The 19,983-nt window shown below is 41.7% G+C and overlaps 2 protein-coding genes across 51 annotated transcripts; both read right to left on the bottom strand.

Annotated features, from left to right (window-relative positions):
- On the bottom strand, nucleotides 1-15,453 carry mgarpa (mitochondria localized glutamic acid rich protein a). Of its 50 annotated transcripts, XM_051072138.1 has the most exons (11): nucleotides 15,232-15,445; nucleotides 12,455-12,555; nucleotides 12,246-12,351; nucleotides 9,845-9,862; nucleotides 5,423-5,698; nucleotides 3,163-3,389; nucleotides 3,085-3,123; nucleotides 2,851-2,889; nucleotides 2,224-2,553; nucleotides 1,933-1,979; nucleotides 1-1,720 (listed from the first exon to the last, which is right to left on the bottom strand). In XM_051072138.1, exons 1-10 carry the CDS (start codon nucleotides 15,305-15,307, stop codon nucleotides 1,944-1,946), a joined length of 1,248 nt encoding a protein of 415 aa, XP_050928095.1. In that variant the 5' UTR covers nucleotides 15,308-15,445; the 3' UTR covers nucleotides 1-1,720; nucleotides 1,933-1,943. The 50 variants fall into 50 exon arrangements, with proteins under 50 accessions (XP_050928095.1, XP_050928059.1, XP_050928070.1 ...); XM_051072102.1 differs by lacking the exon at nucleotides 3,085-3,123 and adding an exon at nucleotides 3,124-3,162 and having other exon boundaries at nucleotides 2,224-3,045; nucleotides 3,202-3,389; nucleotides 15,232-15,451; XM_051072113.1 differs by having other exon boundaries at nucleotides 2,224-2,928; nucleotides 3,085-3,162; nucleotides 3,202-3,389; nucleotides 15,232-15,450.
- Nucleotides 15,454-17,882: 2,429 nt separating this feature from the next.
- Nucleotides 17,883-19,864, bottom strand: ndufc1 (NADH:ubiquinone oxidoreductase subunit C1). The gene is made up of 4 exons (XM_018694391.2): nucleotides 19,704-19,864; nucleotides 18,980-19,083; nucleotides 18,180-18,251; nucleotides 17,883-17,994 (listed from the first exon to the last, which is right to left on the bottom strand). The coding sequence occupies exons 1-3, from the start codon at nucleotides 19,747-19,749 to the stop codon at nucleotides 18,192-18,194; spliced, it is 210 nt and encodes a 69-aa protein (XP_018549907.1). The 5' UTR covers nucleotides 19,750-19,864; the 3' UTR covers nucleotides 17,883-17,994; nucleotides 18,180-18,191.
- Between the last annotated feature and the right edge of the window lie 119 nt (nucleotides 19,865-19,983).

Raw genomic sequence — 19,983 nt, forward strand, 5'->3', positions numbered from 1 at the left:
TATATTTAATCCCTCTTTATTTTTAACAGGAAAACAGTGATGTTTCACAGTCACAGTTGCTTCCCCTTCACTCAATCAAAGGTATCCACTCACTACCTTTCATAGAAACCTGCCGGCGAGCACTGAGGACAGACCAAGTGTACTTTTCTGAATCTAATTTCCATTTTTAAAAATATATACTAATTTCACTTCTTCCTTCAGTGATCCCAGATCTGTTTCAAATGCAGTATGGCAAGCTAAGAAAGCAAGAAACTCAATAGTTGAGATGAGAAAATCCAAGAAGAGAGAACTACAACAGAGCTGTCAAAGCATTTCACATTGGAGACTTTTCTTCAGACATACTGCAACACATCCTACACACACAAATGTCATGTCACATCAGTATCATGACTGTTCATACTTGCTGGAAGACCTTAAATTACACATCCACACAGGTCGGACTGCTACAAACAAAAAGCTCTTAGAAAGGACAGAAAAGAGAGGACTGACAGAACATGATGCTGTCCATTAATTCCCTTACCAAACATCCTGACAAACTTCCTCACCGAACCATGGCGCTGAGCTAAACTTAAACGTACATTAAAAAAATATTCAGTACACTGATTATCAATCTATGTAAAAGCCAGTATCCCTTATCGAGATTCTGAAATCTACATCAATAGCTGAGCTGAAAGTGTATGTGGGTAAAGCGGACATGAGAAGAACTTTTTGACATGAGTGAATATGGATAACAACAGGAGGATGTCCTCAACATGTTGAATATTCACTGTATACTCAAATTATATACGAAAAATAATTAGGAACAAACTCTCCCTTAAAGGTAACCCACTGCTGAATGTAAAGAAAAATCACCTGCTGTGTCTCTATGGGTTGAAATTTTCAACATTTGTTTCATTTCTGGGTACACCCCAATTACTGATGTCCAAAATACCTGCTGTGACAACACCAACTGGGGTGCAGCCATAAGTGAATCATGCTTGAGAGTTTCAATCCAACAAGAGCCGTGCAGCAGTTTCTGTGTGTTTCAGTATTAAATTACACTTTCAAAAGGAGGAGGATGTGCTTATTGAAGACAGTGGCTTTGGAACTGTTAACACTGTGATAGCATCAAAAAGAGGTCTGAAGTGTCATCTCAAAGACTGAAAACTTGAGGAAAACTGAGGTAGCAAAGTAGCCCCTGCACACATGTTCAGTGTTTCTTTGTACATTAACTACAGCAAGTGTTTCCAACTGTTCATGTTCACACAAAGAGAAGTGTAAAGAATGCTGGTGAATCAAAACACCCCTTGCTTGAAGAGATAACACTGTAGGTATAGGTAGGTGGCTGGGCAGTGATTAGGCTAACAGGAAGTGGCAGTGAGTATTAAGGTGACCATGGAGTGGTTTTTGAGGCAGTAAACTGTAACAGTAAGAAGAAAGGGTGACTGAATGGCTCAGTTTTGTCCACATCTGTAAACAGATTGCAATTCACAGAAGTTACAAGAAAAGTTATTGAAACTACTAAAAGATAAACTTCAGAGGTTTATCTGGGACTATAAAGTCTGCATTGAGAGCATTGATCTTAACACTGTATGCGTGTGTGAGTGTGTCTGTGTGCCTTCACAGTGAAACTACATATTAGTCCAATGTGTTTTGGGGTAAAAGAAGGAAGGGAAAGTGGTGGAGAAAGGCACATCCTCTTCTTCCGCAGGACAGAAAGTCATCATTCAGGAGCTGTTTACTGTGATGGAGGACAGAAAAACAAAAGTCAATAGTACTGTACAATGTGCCTATATTAATACATCCCAATGTGTTTTCTGCATCCCTAGTGTGTATTTAAACCTGAAGCATAGCAATGTGGACGTGAAGGGTAGGAATGTTAAATTGATTAAATTTTAATCATTGTGGCCACAGCATACTCTTCCATGGTAGAAATAGTCAAAGGCTCAGTACCTTAGTTGGAACTACTGCATTTGCATCCTAAGAAGACGTCGTTTACCCTGAGTAGCAAAATTTTAAAAATCCATGTTAGAGTGATTTTTTTTCAGACCAGGGGAAACAATTTTTATTACATATCTAGTTGTACTGAAGCATCCTGATAATTAAAATTGTTTCTTCAACTGTTATGTTGTACAAGTAAGGCTGTGAAATGTAAGAATTGTGCCACTTATATACTAATAAACATCTGGACGGATTCTTTAAATCAGCCTCAGTGATGAGTCTAATAACAAAGTTATCTGGTACCTCAGAAACTGGGACATCATCATCATCTGGAGCTGGGATGATTCTGCCAGTCATGGGCCCCACTCCTAGCACCTTCGGCCTCTTTTCTGCTTTAGCTGTTCCCTCCAAAACAACTACAATGTACTCTTTGTTGGGATCTTCTGCCAAGGATTCCACAGGAGCTGCAGCTGCTGCCTCCACCACAGGGCTGGCTACTTCTGCTGTAAGGGCTGCTGTAACTTCTTCCACAGCTGTGGTGGTGGTTGGTTCCTCAGCTAGAGCTGTGGTGACTACCGGGGTGAGTGGCTCTTGTGTCACTGGTGTAGGGGTTTCTTCAACCACAGGGGAAGCCTCTACTGGCGCAGTGGCCTCTTCAACCACTGGTGCAACCTCCACTGGCGCAGTGGCCTCTTCAACCACTGGTGCAACCTCCACTGGCGCGGGAGCCTCTTCAACCACTGGTGCAACCTCCACTGGTGCGGGAGCCTCTTCAACCACTGGTGCAACCTCCACTGGTGCGGGAGCCTCTTCAACCACTGGTGCAACCTCCACTGGTGCAGGGGTCGCCTCAACCACTGGCGTAACCTCCACTGGCGCAGTGGCCTCTTCAACCACTGGCACGGAGGCCTCTTCAACCACTGGTGCAACCTCCACTGGCGCAGCGGCCTCTTCAACCACTGGTGCAACCTCCACTGGCGCAGCGGCCTCTTCAACCACTGGTGCAACCTCCACTGGCACAGCAGCCTCTTCAACCACTGGCGCAACCTCCACTGGCGCAGCGGGCTCTTCAACCAGTGGTGCAACCTCAACTGGTGCAGGGGTCTCCTCAACCAGTGGTGCAACCTCCACTGGCACAGAGGCCTCTTCAAAAACTGGTGCAACCTCCACTGGTGCGGGGGCCTCTTCAACCAGTGGTGCAACCTCAACTGGTGCAGGGGTCTCCTCAACCACTGGTGCAACCTCCACTGGTGCGGGGGCCTCTTCAACCACTGGTGCAACCTCCACTGGTGCAGGAGTTTCTTCTAGAGGTGCAGGGGCCTCAACTGTAGCAATTTCTTCAACAGGCTTTGATTCTACTGGTGCTAGGGTCTCTCCCTCTGGTGCAACCTTAACGTCACCAGGTGTCAAGTCTTCCTTTACTTCAGCTGTCTTCGGTATCTCTAGAGTAGAGGCAGCTGCCAGCAGCACTGCAACACAAAATCCAGCCATCCAAACATCACTGATGCTCACTTTATATTTTTCCACATTTAGCTCATAAAACTTGAGGTGATTAGCCAAAATAACTTGTTGGGCATTTGCAAAACCCTTCTAGTGCTAGAGGATTTAGAGCCATCAAGTATATCTTGGGGATTGTGAATACATGCAGGTGCAAGATCAACCTACAGAAGTGGAAGAGGCTGATCAAAAACAAAACTGGTACCAGGAAAGTCACCAGGGCCACAGACACCGTGCCACAAGCCAAATAGTGTTATTGTCATACAAGTGTAGAAAAAATATAAAGCTTCCCACAGAAAAGAGCAGACAGGACAGACTGCAAACCTATTAATAATAGGTACTTTAAAGTGGTGTTTGGATATATTGCTGTGAACTCTTTGAAACTGAATAAATTAGTAAATCTGAGGAGAATCTTGTTGTAAGGATACAGCATGTACTGGTTTGGACATTTTATAGTTGAAAGAAAAAAAATGGTAAAAAAAAAAAAATAATAATCTCTGATTAGTGTTCTCTGGTGGAACTAAACTATGCAATAACTACAGAGTTTCTAGGTTACATCGCACATCTTTGGCATTTCAGAACTGCAAATTGACACTAGCAAATTCAGATGCAGAAAGTGGTGGGAAGGAAATGCAATAGAGTCTCATTAAAATGCTCGCTTAATAAATACATGAATAGAGCAAGACTGTAACTATGTTAACTTATGACTTAAATACATGTGGTATGAGAGGGTAAAGCAAGTCATTTTGGTCATGTGAGGAAAATGAGAAAAAAAAGGGAGCTGAAAATGAAATTGTTAAATTGGAATGAACAAATAGAAAGACCATGACTCAAAAGCCCAAATAAAAATTACTTTAAAAAGACCAAGTCAGACAAATTGAAGACGGCAGTAAACCTTTCCAGTTTGATAAAAGCTTTATTGTATGGCTCGATGTATTACTGTAAACTGTTCACAGTGCTCATTATCCAGTTATAAGCAAAATAAAAATATGATCACATATGGTCTGAATCACTTGATAATCTAATGAGTTGTGTCAACAGTTTCTCTGACCTTATGACTTCTGACAGTTTCACATTACACTTAAGGAACAGAACACACTGCAGCACTTACAAAAAATTGCACAGACTCAGAGCCATCTCATCTTGCTGTGAGATATAAGCAACTGTATGTCAGCTTAAGGATAAACAGGTGTGTACCTGCTCTGTGATACCTGGCAAAGCAGTACAACATTACAGAGGTTTATGTTAAAGAAATACAATGTTTTGTCAAATCTCATTAAATAGCATTAGGAGCTTCGTAACAAAGATACCGCTGAGATCACATCTGAATGGTGTTCCTGCTTGTTATTTAGTTGTATGTGGTTGGTGTAACCTGATATAAAGCTTGTGGTAGGGTAAGGTAAACCTGAGCCAATTTGCATGTATGTTCACAGAGTGATCACATTTATTTCACCCATAACTGCAAATGAGCGTCGCATAAAGACCTCACTACCACTTTGGAATAGTCTTACTGTGGTGTGCAGCTGTAAATCACAGGACCTGCTGCAAAGATGGCCTTGCTGGTTTTTAGCATCTCTAGGCCACATGATAATATAGACATATATAGTGATCTACGCTGCACACCAGAAAAATCTCAAGGTATCCTTCTGTGAAGAAACGCTTTGTTTGCACACAGTGCTGCCTTTTACACACACTCCAATAAATACAAGAGGAAATATACATTTTCAGGAAGACAACAGAGAACGGTCAATGAGAGGTGAACCCAAGCACCTGAGGAGAAGCAGCTAACCTCTAGTGGTTCTAAAGCCAGTGACTGTAAGTTACAGTTTTTTTTGTTCCCAGTGTTGTGAGAGAGGAAAAAGACCTGCTGTCAGGGACTCTTTGATTAAAGTGGTTTAGATATAGTCAAGTGTGTGTCTGGTAGAGAGTGTCTCCCCCTGTAGTGAATGTGCTGAACCTCAGGCCTCAGAGGCAGCTGCCTCCTCCTCAGATGAAGAAGTCGTACCGTTGCTTTCGGAGTCCTCTGCGTCAGTGGTGGCTAGCTCTGCGACAGCCTGGGCAGCTTCCTCGACAGTTTCGGCCACTTGGGCTACTTCCTCTGCAACCTTCTCCACTTCCTGCGCAGCCTCCGCGACACCCTCAGCCACCTCTGCGACGGCTTCAGCGGCCTCTGCGACTACCTCGGCCACTTCCTCCACAACGGCCTCTGGCTCGCTGTCAGCAGCAGCTGCCTCCTCCTCCCCGGCCTCTGCCTCTCCACTGGCAGCCTCCTCCTCTTCACCTGGAATACAAGGACCAGAGGAAGACACAGCATTGGTTTGATTCACAGACCTGACACATTCTGTTATCTACTACTAACCAACAGTCTTGACGTCCACTCTACAGCCCTGCAGCCACTCACCCTCAGCAGTATCTATCAGTGGTGCAGCCAGTCTACAGACTCATGCAGTTTGAAATGCTGCATATATAAACGATACACCAAGCAAAACATCACTCTTTTCATATGTGAGATATCTTGATTAATATCTAAAAAGCCACACTGGGCAGGATAATTCATTATCAGCAGCTGGGTTTCCATCCAGGGTGTGTTGCAACTACACAACAGAAACAAATTGATTAATTTGTTTTCTTAATGCAGACTCAAATGTAGCAGGGCTGTGGTGTTTTATTCAAAATTCAAACCATTACAACCTGAGAAAACTTATTTAATATTTGACTGTTAATCTAACTCAATTGACAATTCAATGCATTAAAATAGAATTCAGCACAGACTCACACTTGTTTGACCTGGTGAAGGTTTACTGACCAAAATGAAACTGTTCCCATCATACACCATCATTTGACATATCAAAGTCTCTGGTGTGACCCTGAACTTGGAAGGTCAGACTCAAGTTTATGTGAGAAACAGATGGACAGTTGGATGGAAACACAGCTACTAACAGCCAATTATGTTTTCCAGAGTTTTTTTTTTTTTTTGGCATGCCACTCAAAACCTTACCACTGCCTTAGTAAATACTTCATCTGAAAATACTCAGAGGCGACACAGTCACGACACAAACTGCATGCAAACTGAAAGACAGGGAGGAGCACGACAAAGATGAGAGGGAGGGGAGAGGAAGGGGTGGGGGGGTAAGGAGAGGGGTGGGGGTTCAGGTGCAGGGGAGAGGGGGTGAAGTTGAATCTTGGTTCTTACCATCCAATTAACAAGCTATGACTTATCTGGAGCTCTGAAAGTGAGTCTGACAGTGAGACAGACACTCAAACAGCCTGGGTAGATTATGCATCTTTAATCTTAAACCGAGAGATCCCATCACCATTTGTTCCACATTTAACCACTAACACACACGCTGAGCTGTGAGGCGCTGGCACAAGAATCAACTTTGACTCTGGTGCACTCGAGCACTGACTGCTGTGAGTGATATCAATCTCCATGTTGGTGCATTGGTATTTTAGAAGAGGCTGAGTGAAAACACTTATTGCAGATGCTATGACTCTGTTGAATTCCAATGCTTTTCAACATGAAAACACAGGAGTGCCCTGGATAAAGTAACAACGCTGTCTATAGGTTTAAGTTATGTCCATCAATTTGAATTATTCCTGATGTAGATCAAAAAAAAAAAAAAAAAAAAAACTGCCAGGCTTATTTCTACTTTCCCCATGCACAGATGAACACTGTAGTTAGTAAAGTACATCAGAAATCATGTTTCAAAAGGAGGCAGCTTTCTGCCATTTAATCTGCCGTCTGATAATCTTGTCATCTAGCTTGATGCCATTTTATCTACATCTTCACACTCAAACGGCACTGCTCTGAAAACTTAGCTAATATTCAAAGTCTCAGTGAACACTGATGTGTTGAAAAGCCTCTTAGGCTCCACAGTAGATGTATATCACAGACCACTGGATAAATATGGACATTCATTTTGGATAATGCTAATGAAGTGCTATCACTCACAACAGTGCATTCCTGTGTGTTAGCCTGGATGGCCTTGCTCAACAGCTAAGTGATTAACTGGCTAATGTCCCACAAAGACAAAGTGATTTTTTTAACATTCAGAAGCAGAGTAGTGTTAACAATGATTTAGTCCATTTACAAACAAAAAAAAACCTGTCCAAACTGGTTTGTGGATACTTCTGTCAAGTCATTTATTTTCTTCACAGATCTACACATTAACATTTAGCAACACAAGGTAAAACAAGGAAGAAAGAGCGCAGCATGAATATCCTTCACTGTACTGTCCAGAGGTTTTAGGCCGAGCAGAGGATTCTTAGTAGTACAGGAGAAGAGGAAAGGAGGAGAGGGGGGTATGTTTTCTTGTTCAGATCCAAAGAGTCCAGTTCTAGGACGAAAATCCATGCGGCCACAGAGGACCTTAGCTTTACCATTACACTGAAAAGAGTAAAGACACAAAGAGTTAGAGGAATAGAAGAAGAAATTTTGCCTTTTAAAAAGCCAAATTCAATGTACACAACGTCACCATCAATCTCAAATCAGCCACAGAGACTCTGCATGTGAATTTGTGGAAAATGGATACAAGCTGCTAGCACAGTGATCTATGAGAAGAAGCCTTTAGGCCAAATTCATTGTTTCTTGCTGTCAGGAGATCCTCATCATATTTTCTAGTGTACATGCGTGGAGCATATCTGCATATGTATACACCCTATTGTAGAATGAACAGCAGCGTGTCTGTTGGTCTGAGGGCAAGCAGAACCACCAACCATCCTTTAGAGATCAGGCAGTCAGGCTTGTCTCCATTGGAGCACAAAGTTCTTCATATGACTTCAGTTTGGAAGAAAATGCCAGAGTTTGTTTTTACTTGAAGTTAAAGCACTAATCTACTTCTAACGAGTTTTGAGGAACACAGTGGAGTGAGAGGGACAGAAAACAGGGATTGAGTGGGATCAGAGGAGGGATCTGGTTCAGTGACCAGGCCTTTAGGCCAGTAGGATAAAATCAGGAGAGGTGAGGACAGATTTGTTGAAACCACAAAATGCTGCATGTATTTGTATAATCAAGCTCTATGAAGATTAACATGCATAATATGTGTATACACATATTCCTAAACCAGCATTGCTGCAGATTCACTTACAGAGGAGAAGGATGAATTGCCTCTATGGAAATGTAACTAAAGGCAAATCTTAGCTGGTCACACAGGGTTAGGAATCAAAATTATTTATAACATTCTCCCAATTTATTAGTCAGAAGTAAACATTTACATGTGCATGATTGATCTTTAAATCTATGCATTCTGATCATTCTTTATCTTTAAATTTGAAAGAAAAGCTTTGATTTTTTTCAGAGAACCCAATCATTTCAAGCTCACAGTTGAGGTTTTGACATTCAGGACAACTCAGTAGATTTTTCTCCTTTTCAATGTTTATTTATTTATTTATTTTGACTTTTTTAACTATTAAATGCTGAGGACATCTTGTAACCAGGAGAGGATCCCCAGGAATTATTATGGTGTAAGCACATTTCTAAACATAGAAAATGTCTCCTGTCCTCTGCATGGCCCTTCATTAGTCTGCTTCTATATTACATTTTTAGCCAGCATATGAGAAAAGCTAACTACCAAAGTCAAATACTAACCATTCAGTGTGCATCACTAAGGGAAGTCAAAACAGGCCAATGACCATGATTACCATTACAGTAAACAGGGATTTTGAGTATTCATAGATGCTCCCTGTTGATTCTGAACAGTGCTCTACCCTACCCTACCCTCATCAGGACTGAGGAAAGACAGATCCCTTACCCCTGTCCTGGTCTTTTCATCAAAATGAGTTCCCTCTTAATCAACAGACCTGGAGACAAGCCAGAGAAAACTGCTTACACTGTCCAGGACTGCTTATACGGCTCAAACATTTCTTCATCCACACCTGCTTCTGGTATACTTCTGTGGATTTCTCCATCATGAATTTTCAATCTGTACTCCTGCTCCATTTGTTCAGTTTCATCTTTCACTTTTATACATTTGAGTGTGTCCTAGCATGCATCAACAGGTGTTACACCACGATTTTTAAGCTTTCTTCAGTGACACTGAAGGCTTCACTATCATTTGTTTAAGGGTTAAGATCTGGTTTAATGGCTCAGGTTAGAGTCCGTTTGACATTCAGCTGTGATGGTTGAGGTAAAAGGAATACATTATGTCAATGCGTGTTCTCACAAAGAAAGAAGTACAGGTGTGTGTGTGTGTGTTCTTTTTTTCTCCTGCTGACTGTGAGGTTGTGAAACTATGGCTGATAAAAACAGTGATTACTGTGATCATGAGCTCTCATTGTAACAAACGTCAGAATCAGGATAGTGAAGTTAGAGGAACAGTCGAGCCCATGCTGTCATTTCCTTAAACCCACATCAACACTTCAGTGAGCATTCAGAGTTCTCAGGCAGTGATAGTGAATGAAAGCAAAAATATCTGACGTCATAACTTACCCTCTTCTTCATCTTTGCCTGCAAGCAAACACAAACACCACTGTTAGTTTCACATAGAGAGAATGGCTTCGTTTCCTCAGATTCCTAAAGTACATTTTGTATTTACTATTATTACATGGCACATACGATTTACTTACAGTTAAAAAGGATCAGGTAAAGTTGTGGCATGTTATGTTATATATACACACGCACTGCTAAACTATCAGTAACAGTCTAACACAGAAACTTCATTTCCCAGTTCATTTATGGTCTGCCAAATCATCATTTGATTACTCTCAAAGATTATCATCAGGAAAATTGAGATTTCATTTGAAAATCCAACAATATCTGCTTCAAACACACCAGGTCTAAGTTCAGCTCTGCCTATTTGATTGTTACGATGTAAAAATGAAACACATGGCCTGATGGTGGTCAAAGAATTCCTCCAAAACAAAACATACCACAGAAAAACCCAGTAGATTTAATCCTCAGCCTACATGTGACTGGTGATGAAAACTACTTCAATGGCTCACCTTGATAACAGCAGTGAGCATGTGAGCATGACTCTGTAGAAGTCAAACAGTTTACAGTGGATTTATTTATCTTCATGCATTGGTGAGTGTACACAGTGATTGTGCTGCTGTCTGTGGTGTAAGTACAGTGTTGACTGCTCTATTCATACTCAAATAAACTATCTACAGTAGGAAGGCAGTTAAGTATACGGTGGAGACTGATGGAGCAGTTTGACATAACCAGTCCATTCACTGGTTTGGATCCAAGATGGAGATGAAAACAAACTTTGCTGTAGCTTTACCAGAGCTCTCAGCCACATCTCTGCTCATTCAGTTATCACACAGCTGGTTTCTTTGTCACCATCATCATGAACCCAATTATGTTTTCTGGACTGTAGCCAAAAAATTATTTTAATTACAGATTCATCTGTTGATTATTTTGTGATTTTATATAAATCACAAAATAACCAATTAATCATTTGGTTGACACAATGTCAGAAAGATGCCATCAGTTTCCCACAGCCCAGGCTGACGTGTTTAATCTACTTATTTTGGCCAATTCAATAATATTCAGTTTAAGAGCAACAGCAAACATTCACAGCTGTGAGGATTACTTTGTGCTCATTTTTGCACACCAATGTATTTTAGAACAGAATCTATTCCATTCTAAAAAAACATGCAGTCAAATGGCAACACAAAAACACTCTACCCCACTGTATTACTTTTGATTAAAATATGTGGTCTACAGCTGTGCCTATGACAGTGCATCAGAATATACCAGTAGGGCAGCAGGTACTGAGGAGCTGTATGTGTTTAATACTCCGTTCAGGCTCAGGGTCTTTTTTATGAATCAATGAGCATCAGCCGACCCTCTGCTTCACCAGGGTTGGAAACGCGTTGGACATAGCCTGGCTGTGGTGATCTGACTTTCCCACCAAGAATGGAAATTTAACTGAATGATAGTGGTATGAGCCACTGAGGCAACAGTATGGCCTACAGCAACAGAGTGGTCAGCCTGAGCATTCTGAGAACACTGCAATAAGCAGGGGATAATCTCAGATTGTCTCATAATCCTTTGCTTGAGGTGAATGCAGTCGTTTTGCTCCTGGTGAGGCAGAGCAGCTCACAAACAAACATCTGACTAAATGGGAAAAGAAAAAGAAAGAAAACTACATTTTTGATCCATGCTCTGCTGGGCAACTTGGCCCTTAAATGATTCAAGGGCAGGAATGAAAAGCATGCATGTCCTCCCTGTGTCTATAGCTTTATTCAGTATATACCATCTACTGCTAAGTCAGGTGTCAGCTATTGGGATCATTTCAAACACTGTTCACTGGGAGTGCTGAGGCCAGAAGTGCCTTCTATCATTTGGACCAATGCTCATTTCTCTTATAACAACAATACAATCTTGTCATAGTTACAGGTTTGTGACTCTGTTAAATAATACTGATGATTTGCATAAATCTGCTGTCTAAGTCAAAGAGATGTTAGATGTCATTTTACTTGGCTGTAGATGTACAATCTCAGTGCTAGATGGTTTAGTAACAGCAGTTCTGCATCAGACTAACCATCACCTGGCAGTCCAATGGGCTACTAATGAGTGAAGACACACGGTTGATATTGAGGAATGGTCACAATTAATTAGCACAGGTCTCTTAATTCAAAGCAACCCTTCTCATCTGACATCCTGATAGGTTTGTCACTGTATCTCCATTCTCCACATGCCAGCTACCACTGCTCACTCTAGCCAAGGCTGGATTACCAACCAGGCAAAGAGGTCAACTGACCATGGGTTCCTGTCCAGGGGCCCCAAAAGCCCCGGGTGATGATTTGATATATTGCAAGTTTGTCTTGAATCACTGCTAGTTTTACAGTGCAGCAGCAGAAAAATACAAGTGAGAAATACTTACTCTTAGGTGGCCATGGTTTAGGTACCCACTCTGTCTTGGGTCTGGCTCTGATTTCTGAGAGACGTTCATTGTACCTGGCATTGTCGGAGGTCACAGTGATGTACGCCTGTGGAGACAGAAAGTCTTTATCAGATATTTCTCACATTAAGAGTGAATCTGTTGGCCTTGGGTAGCTGAAATGATAAAATTATCAAAACAATACAACTTACATAGGACACACCACCAACGAAGGCTCCACCACACAGCAAGGCGTAGACTATGTTCTCACCAGAACCACCAGGAAGTGAGGACATCGGCCGTCGCTGCACAACTGGAACAGGTTAAAGGTCACATGTTAGATCCTTCTGAAACCAGTTACTGATTATTTGATGGCTCAGATATGATTTTACATCATGGAGCCTATATGTGTTCTCACTTTGATCCCCAAAAGTATCAGGAGGTTTTCTAAGAATATGATGATTGTAGAGGATTCATAAATCCACAACAACTGTGTCCCCACCATTGATGACCCTGGACAGATCTTAATTGCTTTGAAGAGTTCCTACAGGATAGGAGGAAAGTGCTGCAGAAGGCCATAACTTCAGCTCTCAGTGTAAAAGGGATTGGCGACACAGCACCCTGAGGCGTGCTGCTGGCTCATGATGCCTCCCACTCTGATTGGATTTAACGCAATAGATTTAGATTGCCAAAAATATGCCTGTCAACACTTGTTTGATGCCTGCATGCTGATGCTCACTTCTCCACACCCTTGGAGAGAAAGGGTACAGTTCAGGTTTGGCCTAATATTCTGTTTGTTTTAAACATGTATTGCGCAGAGGAAACTAGTGCTGGAGCAGACATCAAACTCACGGTTCCACTTGACTAAGCAAAACATGTGTTATACATTCTGATGGAACATTTAGTGATCCAAAAAAAAATAAAGAAACAAAAATGTGGGCAAGCAGGGTTTGTTAATTATAAAAAAAAATCTGGTTGGATCAGAGCCAACAGCTCTTACCAATACTTATAAATCATGCAGAACTTGTTTGGAAACAAAAGCAGTGCATGTACACTGCATATAACCCTAGAAACTAAAAAGACATGGAGCAAACCTGAATGCTGCAGTGCATAAACCAAATACAATGGGAGGAAAAACAAACAGAATACACGACAGTTTTACATTGAACATTACAACAAATGTGTATGTGAATTAATTCTACATGCAGAAACTCCTACAGCACCCAAATGAATTCATTTGCTGAAACTAAAAGGACAGAATAAACAAACGCCTTACAACAGTTTTAATGGACTTACTGTCCTCTATGAGGCCAACACTGTCAATTATTAAACATGTGTTCTTGTGGGACTGAATTCCACTCTGACTGTTGTCACCCAGAAAGTATTAAACTCTTCATATTCACAGGAACTAATTCAGTTTCCAGGTGTCTGACTAAACTTCTAACAAGATATTTATACTGGCTAATCAGCTCAAGACTAAAAAGGTATAAGTTGGGGGGATGAAGTGGTGAAAATCCAGGATCACTGAAGGGAGAGCATGTGAAGAAGTCAGAGGATTAGACCATGATACCCTCCTCTGGTTAAGTGGAGAGGAGAGGGGCTACAATCTCTGGGTCTGCTGTCCACCACATTTCATCTCTCCCCTGAATGAATGTGGACATTACTGTAATGTAATCTGCTACAGGTGTCCAGTGGTGCCTGGCAGCAAGACAACAGGAAAGCCCTTGAGGGCAGACATGTCATCTTATTGTAGACTCTGGCTTTTAGTCAGAGAACAGAAGCCACGGGGGGTCAGCCCGGAGGTTACACAGGGAGGTCAGCGTCAGCACCTACACCCAGATTTAGTTATGGCTACTTAAAGGGAGCACTTAAGGTTCTTATCTAGCTAACACACCTTCGACCAACCATGACTTTCTGAGCACAGAACTCAAGGTCCACTTCCAGAAAAAAGTTTGTAAGTGGACCTTTTGTTTGTTTCCGTCCTGTCCGTTTCATATTTCGCGCTAAACGCTGTCCGCTCGGACGGAAACTCAAGGTGCGAATATCAGAACCCGGCCGCCGACAGAGCAGGACAAGTGATTTTTTGGGGTCCAAAGGCCAGACGGACTGGTCCTCCTCACCGTTCTGTTCCGACGCTTTCCAACGTTTCCTTCTCCTCTCCTCGGTTGTGTAACGTTAAAAGAGGAGGAGGAGAGAGCAGCTGCGGACACCGACCGGCTCGTGGCGCACGCCTACAACAACTGTGGAGGTATAGCTCGTGCCTCTGCTCTACCACCGTCACACGCGAACACCACGTGACAACAGCGGCAACCATGTTTCCACGCTACCTACAGACCAATGAAGGTCACATAGAATATACTGTATACGCAATACATTCCGGTTAAAACCAGTAAGGACATTTATGAGCAGAGCCCCACAAAAGATGAAACTGTGTCCTTCACTGGTGTTAATGGTTGGGCCCTGGTTACACTGGTTTGTTTGAACACATACAATATAAAAAGCAGAGAAACAGACAGGCAAACAGCGGGTAACAGATCTGATGTGACAGGCTGCTGCTCGGCCTAATACCCCGGCAGAGGATACACAAGTGTTTGTTTAGTGACATTGTGAAATGCTCCAACAAGAGCTCAAAAATTAACCAAATTCTCTGGAAGAAACACTTGTGTGCGGAATAACAAACCACACAACCTAAACATGAAGGACACAAACGCAACACAAAAACCTTTGAGCAAAACAGCAGCCAAAATCCACATTGACCTTCATGTACCGTGGACAGGCACTGACTGGCATTCTCCATTTCGGGGATGCAGCTATGGAGAGAAATTCACACGAGGACAAGGTGTACTCTTCCACCGGTCACAGTCAGCGGAGGACGTGGGACAGACAGCAGAGAGAAAGCGGTACGTTCAAGTACAGGAATTACGTTAAAACCCAAACTATTCACTTCGTGTTCCGTTTTAATGTCTTTTGGCTGGCTGATGAAACTCACCATCCCGGGGCAACCTGTAAGCTGCTCTCCGTGCCAAAGGCCCACACCTTTGCCAGGCCGCTCTACAGGAAAACATTGCTGCACTCCAAAGGATACGGAGGGAATGCTGCAGCTTCAGCAAACGCTAAATGAATGGCTGGTCCAGTCTGGTCAGAGAAACGTGTGAGGAGGAGGCGGAGGACGGACCTGCCCTCTCTTGCGCAATTTAGGTAGTGCTACGGCTCTGTATGAGGTGTAGTTAGTGCCACGAGGCAGCCATGGATGATGACATGGATAATGACGTGTATGAGGAGTGGTCAACACCCCGGAAGAGAAAGAGGTAGACATATGTGGGTAGAAGTTAATTTAGATTTGATTTAGATCTTTCAAGGGTTGCAACACAGAGACACGCAAACAGGTAGAGAATAAGAGTTGTTGTGCTCTGAATCCCTGACATACAAAGCAATCATCAACCTTACAGAAGTCCCTGCATATTATACTGTAACTTACAGAGAGACTAAAATACCCTCTTGTGTCCGTGTGACATTATTTGTTAAAGGCAGAGGCAGACTCGAGCTGGTAAGGTGAAGTGATGCTACACGTTAAACACTGTGTTTGTGCATGGTGAGCAGAGGCTTACACAACAGCCAGAACCTTTGTGTTTGCAAGGTGACATTAAGAAGGAGTTCAGTGAGCATCCAGTGTGTTGTGGAGCTGAGGAGAGAAACACTGAGGGGAGAGAATGAACTTTCTTTTAGTTTTTGAAGACATTACAATAATGTTTTTTACAAATACAGGGGGAGGACACAAATTTCTATTTCTCATTTCATTTCCTGCTCCCTCTGTCTATTACTCACTTGTATTTGTGTTTGCAGGTAAATGTGACCATCTGCTCTTCACACGATAGAGTGTGGTTTAAAATAAAGCCATTTGACTGGCTGTATGGAAACAAGTTCTCCATTTAGGAAGACAGTAAACTCATGATATTGTGATGTGTGTTACTGCAAAGATATGGTGTATGTATGCTGCAACATCTCCCTCTCTCACACACACACTTTCCTGTTCAATAACTAGTAAAATACTATTATAACTATCTGAAAATAATATGCTTTTACACCAAAAGTAGTGTGTATATGCAGGTTTTTTTAAATGTGGTTATAAACTGTGCCCATAAACTGTAAAATAACAATAAATATTCCTAAGTTCCGTGTTCTAAAGGGGCAAAAATGAGCATGTCAAAGCTGGAGCCATTAAATACTGATGACTACTGCTGACTTATCTGATGCAAGAATAAATGCTCTTCATACTGTTTCCCACTGGCGACAAAAGCCAGATGCTAGTGGGTCTTTGTCCAGTGTGAAGGAAGCTTTAGAAACACCTAAATGCATTTTACAAACTTACACCTGCTGTGTCCGAGTTTTATTCACTGCGTACTTGTCTGGTTAAACGCATGCCATTTCATGACACTCTCTCTCCTGGCTCTCCTCTGCAGTGGCACTGATCACCCTCCATATTGGACCATTGGAAAGGGTGACTTTCAGCGCCACCATCACTCCACCCATTTCACTGGAAGAGTCATGTTTAGCAGAATGTCAAAGACAACATGTGGCCAAAATGTCACCTTCCTTCATTTAAACTTTTTTTATTTTCACATTTTAATCCCCCTGAAAACTCTTAACTACAGCTCACTATACTGTCTTTAGTTAAAACCCTTTGTCCTTGGACGTTTATAAACTAACTAGAGCGGTTTGCCTCCATCAACCAGTCAAATGGCAGGAAATACAGTCACAGCGTCCTCTTGTGTTTCTGAGTTATGGTGCTGAATAATTTTTGCAGAACATTGTGATGATGAGTGAAGTTGACCTTTTGAATATAAAATGACTTATCATTTTATTACATCATCATTTTATCCTATTGGACATTTGTGTGAAATGTTTGTCCTAATTGTTCTCAAGTTATGGTCATCTTTGGCCAACAAACTGTAATCTCTAATCTCTCTGAATCCAAGTGAATTTTGTGCTGCATTTGAAGAAATTCCCTCAAGATGTTCCTGAGTTATCGCATTTACAAGAATGGGACGTATGGATGGATGTAAAGATAACGCCTCCGCCCATGGCTGTCACCGGTGCAGAGGCAGATAAATGCACAGCTGAAACGGCACAGAGGACAGTTTGGAGATACAGGGCAGTAGTTTTTTCTCTCCATCAGAGAGCTTTCTATGAGCAAAAATATTGTAACAAAAACATCATCTACCCTGAGAAAATTAACAACTCATCCAGCTTGACACCTTTTAATTCTCAGGTTGGGACCCTTTTGCTCTATGTAAGCACTGGCTTACATGAAGTGGATTGAAGACTGTAAATTGGCCTTTGGTGTGAACATGTTTGTGTATTCCACAGTGTCTGTCCAAAATTAACACAGTATACACAATAAAAATGGCCAGTAAGCTGTGTAGATTTTACCTTGTACCAGGAGACCAGTGACAGTGATGTCATCTGAAGTCTACACTGACAGCAAGTGATCCTCCTGCTAAAAATGTGATCTAACCCATATTCATATATATACTGATATGTATCTAACACATTTGGTTCATTAATAAAGAAGTATAAATCAAACATCTATAATATTATCATCTGTGAATTTATGTGAACAAAATGATCATGACTCATGTCTATTTCACATGATATATTTTTATTTTACACAGAATACAGAGGAATCAGGAACAGTGGAAATAGAAACAAATGGAGAAACAGGTGCATCCCATAGAAAGAACCAGATGACCCCCTGAAAAGGACAAGAATGACAGAGTACCATGTTTTATTTGTTCATCCAGTCATACATTTTAGGCTGTGTCTTCACAATGGATGACAGAATACCAATAATAACTACATGGCAATATAGGTATCAGATCACAGAATAATGAAATACTTCCATTCTACACAGTGTATTTTTAGAAGGTGCTCACATACCAGTGTGGTGGGTCACTCCAGGCCATTCCTCACTTTGTACTCCTGTACATCTGCACTGTGCTGTCTGAAGAGCTGCAGGTGGAAGACAAACAACACCACAAGTCATTTAAATGTACCAGCTGGTTTTATCAGAGCATTCTCCACCCTGAATCTGAGAGCTTGTCTTAAATGTAGCTGCAGACTTCTAAAGGATTCCATGCTTTTCATTGCTTCCTGGAATTAAATAAAGTTTTATAACAAAACAAGTAAACCAAGATGGAATGTATGACTTCTCCCTAAAACAAAATTAATTGGGAAAAACCCAAGGAACTCTCAGTTTACAATGAGAATACCACAGCAGAGAGGCAAAGCCTGTTAAGTGGGGAGATTTGTGAATGGCTGACAAATCTCCCCACTTAACAGGCTTTGCCTCTCAAACATGTATATATTGTGTACTATAGTTTAAGACCAATTTCACTGTTGTGTTTATTCATTCTTTTGTCCTGATGCACCCCCAGTACATTTCTAAAATCATGAGCGCTTGCTGCTCATTGCTGCCCTCTCCTGAGTGACACAATCCCCACTACAGTGTGCACTGCTGCATGCTCATCAGATACTGTGTGCTACAACCACAGATGTATTCATTATTGTCTTATATATTATAATACACCCATGGCTCAAATATCTACAGAATATTACATGATTGACATGTGTGGACAGAGAAACCCTGGAATACATAAGGTGTAGTGTTCAAACAAATGATCAAATTTCTGGATTATATGATATTACAGTTATCTGCATGAAATGATGTGCTTATTTACCAGGCCCCATAGGAAAACAGATGTTCCAAAAGCAAGGCCAACTCTCAGCCAGTTGGGGTTGGCAGTGTCAGGCTTGGAGCTTGTGAATACAGACCTGGACCCAACTGAAACAACACCAGAACAGCATGACCAACAACACATATATTTAATAGGAGAATACTTTGAGAAGATGACTTGAACACGTTAAAAAACAAAACCATGGGATTGTCCTGGCTTTCATTCTAATAATACTGTACTTTTCTGAGTGTTAGGAATGATCCAGAGCGCTGTTTTGGTGGAAAAAGACAATGGAGGTAACCGTGGACTGACCAGTTAATGGAACTGCAGAAGGTCTCTCTTCACACAAACTATTTATAAGTAATTAATGCATTAATTCAAATGTGGGGTTTCCAGTAAACAGAGTGGCGTTAATCTGCCCAAATTCTGAATGGAATTTGGCGTGGATACCTCTCCGTGCTCAGGAGTGGTTAACGAGTGGTTTAATTACAACCCTTAACCAAATAAATTCCATTCCAATGTATTAGCAACGGGTAAAACAACGGTGGCTTAACAGTCACAGCTTATTGAGGAGAGAATCGTCTGTGTGACTGCGCTGCGATGAGAATGCTAAGCTAAGGTCAGGCTTCAACATAAACACGGCGTCCACGATGTGAATAGCGATATAAAACACACACTATTGAACAAAAAAAAAAACAATGAATTCAGTGCCATTATGTCCTCTTACCTCTGCTGTCGAGAACAGCTCTTAATAGAAACCGGTTGAAAATCATTTTAGCTCAAGAGCAATTCTCTATGTCCGATTTTCGATCTAGCCGCACTGCGATCGATTAAACGTCCTGACAGGACTAAGAGGTTTGAAAGATCACCGATAAGTCGAGCGACCACTCAGGACTTCGTGTGTGCTGTTATTAAATGACATTTCTAAAATTAAACTATCGGATTTTCCTATTTTGAAGCGAATGTATATTCATAACCCAGTTTAGCATCATTTGTGTCTCAAAATG

This window comes from Lates calcarifer, linkage group LG8 (assembly GCF_001640805.2).
Source record: "Lates calcarifer isolate ASB-BC8 linkage group LG8, TLL_Latcal_v3, whole genome shotgun sequence".
Lineage (NCBI taxonomy): Eukaryota > Metazoa > Chordata > Actinopteri > Centropomidae > Lates > Lates calcarifer.

What these genes read in the sequence shown, in the direction of transcription:
- mgarpa (XM_018694374.2), bottom strand. Translation starts at nt 15,307, where the DNA reads ATGTTTTCCTGTAGAGCGGCCTGGCAAAGGTGTGGGCCTTTGGCACGG. An exon ending in TTACAGGTTGCCCCGGGATG is followed by an intron (nt 12,556 to 15,231) that starts GTGAGTTTCATC and finishes AACCTGTTCCAG; the next exon opens with TTGTGCAGCGACGGCCGATG. An exon ending in ATGATGTCCCAGTTTCTGAG is followed by an intron (nt 1,980 to 2,223) that starts GTACCAGATAAC and finishes TTTGCTACTCAG; the next exon opens with GGTAAACGACGTCTTCTTAG.
- ndufc1 (XM_018694391.2), bottom strand. Translation starts at nt 19,749, where the DNA reads ATGATTTTCAACCGGTTTCTATTAAGAGCTGTTCTCGACAGCAGAG. An exon ending in AGCTGTTCTCGACAGCAGAG is followed by an intron (nt 19,084 to 19,703) that starts GTAAGAGGACAT and finishes GTGTTGTTTCAG; the next exon opens with TTGGGTCCAGGTCTGTATTC. An exon ending in CTGTTTTCCTATGGGGCCTG is followed by an intron (nt 18,252 to 18,979) that starts GTAAATAAGCAC and finishes TTCCACCTGCAG; the next exon opens with CTCTTCAGACAGCACAGTGC.